The following is a 3,305-nucleotide window of genomic DNA, read 5'->3' on the forward strand; positions in this document are numbered from 1 at the left end:
CACGTGTAGCAAACAGTTGCGCAGATGGCAATAGTGAAACACGGATTTTCAACGTATATCAATTTAAAAGTTTACACAGGTTTTTGAAGAAATTTTGTTCTAGCCTAAACGTCTGTTATCTGTGGTACAATTGTAATATTTTTTATTGAATTAATTAATTTGTCTGAATAAACTTCACTGTTTCCGAAATATATTCAGTCACATTCAGTGTGTCCTAAATATACTTGAAACACTGTCGAAATTAGTATGGGAAGCTCTGGAATGTGAAAAATTCATACTGTGAAGAAATGTCATTTTCGAGTTTATGTCAACGTTTTCTTTCAAGAACAGTAATTTTGAAGTAGACTCGTGCATGTATTGCATTAAAAAACATTGGCAACCAAATATTTTTTGACAACGTAATTTCACTTCCTCTAGGGGTCCAAAATTGGTTGGTTACCCAATTTTATGATTTATGAAACAAAACCCTTTTACAGGTTCGTTCGAGTGAAATTTTCTTGGTGGACATCACGCAGGACTAGGGATTTACCTAAAAACACAGTGTTTTCGTTTTTGGAGCTAGCTTCAATACGGCGCTAACTTAGCCTTGTCACCAAGTTAGTGTCGGATTCCGATGAAACGAAGTCGAAACGAAAATTCTATAACTCATTTAATTATAGGTTTTACACAATTTTCTCCTCAATGGAGAAATAATAGTTTTACCCAAATTTTTCTCCACTAAGGAAAAATTTAGCATAGTGTATATGAACGACTATTGGGTACCTTTAATAAAACAAGAACAACACATTTTTTATATTTTTATTGTATTTAGATAAAGTTGCCTTATTCACATTTCAAATACGATTGATTTTTGATAGATATTATTTTGTCTGTGTGTAGCTGGATTTGTCCACAACAAAGCCTATTTACAAGTACAAAAATATGCTCTCTATTTGAATGCTGTGTTGAATCTGTTATCCATCCGATCTGCTGATCGCAACTTCAATGCAATACTATTTTTAACTATATATAACACAAAAAACAATATTCATAACAGAAGCGTTTCACTCTTAATGTGTGGTAAATTCAACGAATTAGAAAATATACATAAACTAGGTATCGATTATGCCACAAATGGAAAATAAAGACGGCCAAAATAAATTCTGCCGTTTAAAAGTAACAGAAATCGAAACATCGATTGCACATGTTTGCGTTTTGACAATTTCAACGGGCAGTCTAACACTACAATCCACAATTTACAGCTACGGGTTATCGGCTTTGTAACTAACACAATAAGGATAACTTGGAATAATAATTTTCCTTGGTATTCGAATCGAATGGCAAATAGTGTAACGATAGTGAGCAGGGAATGTTGATTGTAAACTAAACTATACTTGAGAGATGAAATCAGTTACACTAGCAACTATCGTATCCAAAAGTTCATACGTGAAATTACCAAATTAAGGGGGCATTGACTATCTTCTTTTGTAGCTTATGGATAAACATGAAATATAGGTGTAAACCACAATCCAAAGACATGTAATTCGATCGTATGCCCTTTGAATATGTTAGTATTTGAATGGAAATTTAGAAATTTGATTGTATTATCACAAAGCCATCTCTGAAACGTTGAACGTAATGCCTTCAAGCTGATGCCTAGTCAAATTAAGGATTTTGGTTTTAAGCTAGAGACGTTTCGATCGATTGAACGGCAGCTGTCCTGCGTTCTTAGTTAGTAGTTGATTTACTGACAACACGGGCGGTTTTCAAACTTCTGCCTCTTTTAAGCAATACACGAAACTCAGTAAAAGAATAGCAACCGTTCCTGGGCGGACGATGAAAGCAAACGCCAGGTTCGCTTGATGCTAATGTACTGAACCAGAGCCCGTACGCAGATCAGGAATCCAAATGCCATTATGAGCCACCAAAGCCAGGAGTTTTCATGCGATGCAAAGTCTGTTGAATGTTTGACGATCAAAGTCCACTTGGCTAGCGAGAGACCGAAACCGGACAAAGCTCCATAGCGGGCAGCGATCGTATGACAGAAGCATGTCAACATCAGGAAACCGATCCAGTTGAACAAAAATGCGACCAGAAAGGCTGTCACAAAGACAATGTCCGTTCCGAGGAGACTGTTATCAGCATTGATGTTTTCTCCGTCGGCGTCGATGGCAATGAAGGTGACAGCTGGCGCACCACCGAGGCCACCCGTGGAACGTCCTGTCGGTCCCAGTGGGAGACCTGTAATACTGGGTGGCGGTGGAGGCATCTGGCCCATACCCGGTGGAATTGGTAACTCATGGTTGATCATTTTTTCCATCTGAACCTCCTCGTATGTCGGCAGCTTGGTCGTTATATCTTGATGTGGCTGTTGAGCATAATGCTGATGAGCATTGTTATCCGTTGCTTCGTATGGTGGCGGGGCGCTAAAGTCCGCCTTGGGCGGGGGTAAATCATCGTTGTTGCTGTTGTTGTTGTTGGCCGGAGGCATGTTTTTCGAAGCGCTGTGTGGAAAATATATAATTTACTATTTGTTGGATTGGTGTGATAAATTTACCACATATGTGACATTACACTTAGAGTAAATAGCGAATAGTTTCAATAAAATGTCGCAATCCAACCAGTAATGTTTACACTACGTTATCAATCGACCTTGACCTTTGTTTTACTACCTACGACATTAAGGTCTTGCTATAGCATCGAACGACTGAGTACAGGATTAGAGTCGAAACACTCCTAACCAAAATCAGACCATTTTAAATGTATTGTTCAAAGTATTTGCAATTTATTAGTAAAATTCGAACATCTTGTACTTTTTGTGACAGAAAAAACTCGCATACGAACACTAAATCGTTTTATCCTTGGGGTGGAGGAATTATCGATTTTTACCTCCACAGGTAGAGATGCAAACGACCTAAACAAATTTGAAACGCACGAATTTTGTTGCACTCGCATGAAGTTGATGACGAAAGATGCCCCTTCCCTGACAAATTTAAACTAGTTATTGTTGGTTTTCGGTAACATTTTGATTGCACAAAATTTTACGAACGAGTCAAAATGCAACAGGAAAACAAAAATGACTACCTTTTACTTTACACTCGAAGCAAATTTCTTTTCGATTCGTTAGTTGCGGCAAACACTTTTTCTAATGCAATAAATCATCCAAGTGAACACTTTTACAAATTTCAGCAGTCAGCAAACATGAAAAATTACAATATTTTTCTATCGATTTCAGACTATTCCTTTGATTAGACCCCTATCATGCAACTTGTGTAATAACTTTTCTATCAGTCGTCAGCTAATCTTTCCTCTCTTCGTTTCGATAC

The 3,305-nt window shown here is 37.5% G+C and overlaps 1 protein-coding gene across 3 annotated transcripts; it reads right to left on the reverse strand.

Annotated features, from left to right (window-relative positions):
• Window positions 1-782: 782 nt before the first annotated feature.
• On the reverse strand, window positions 783-3,305 carry LOC131688161 (NEDD4 family-interacting protein 1). 3 transcript variants are annotated; one of them, XM_058972325.1, is made up of 2 exons: window positions 3,064-3,305; window positions 783-2,483 (listed from the first exon to the last, which is right to left on the reverse strand). In XM_058972325.1, exon 2 carries the CDS (start codon window positions 2,468-2,470, stop codon window positions 1,781-1,783), a length of 690 nt encoding a protein of 229 aa, XP_058828308.1. In that variant the 5' UTR covers window positions 2,471-2,483; window positions 3,064-3,305; the 3' UTR covers window positions 783-1,780. The 3 variants fall into 3 exon arrangements, with proteins under 3 accessions (XP_058828308.1, XP_058828309.1, XP_058828310.1); XM_058972326.1 differs by lacking the exon at window positions 3,064-3,305 and adding an exon at window positions 2,869-3,014; XM_058972327.1 differs by lacking the exon at window positions 3,064-3,305 and adding an exon at window positions 2,554-2,803.

Source organism: Topomyia yanbarensis, chromosome 3 (assembly GCF_030247195.1).
Source record: "Topomyia yanbarensis strain Yona2022 chromosome 3, ASM3024719v1, whole genome shotgun sequence".
Taxonomy (NCBI): domain Eukaryota; kingdom Metazoa; phylum Arthropoda; class Insecta; order Diptera; family Culicidae; genus Topomyia; species Topomyia yanbarensis.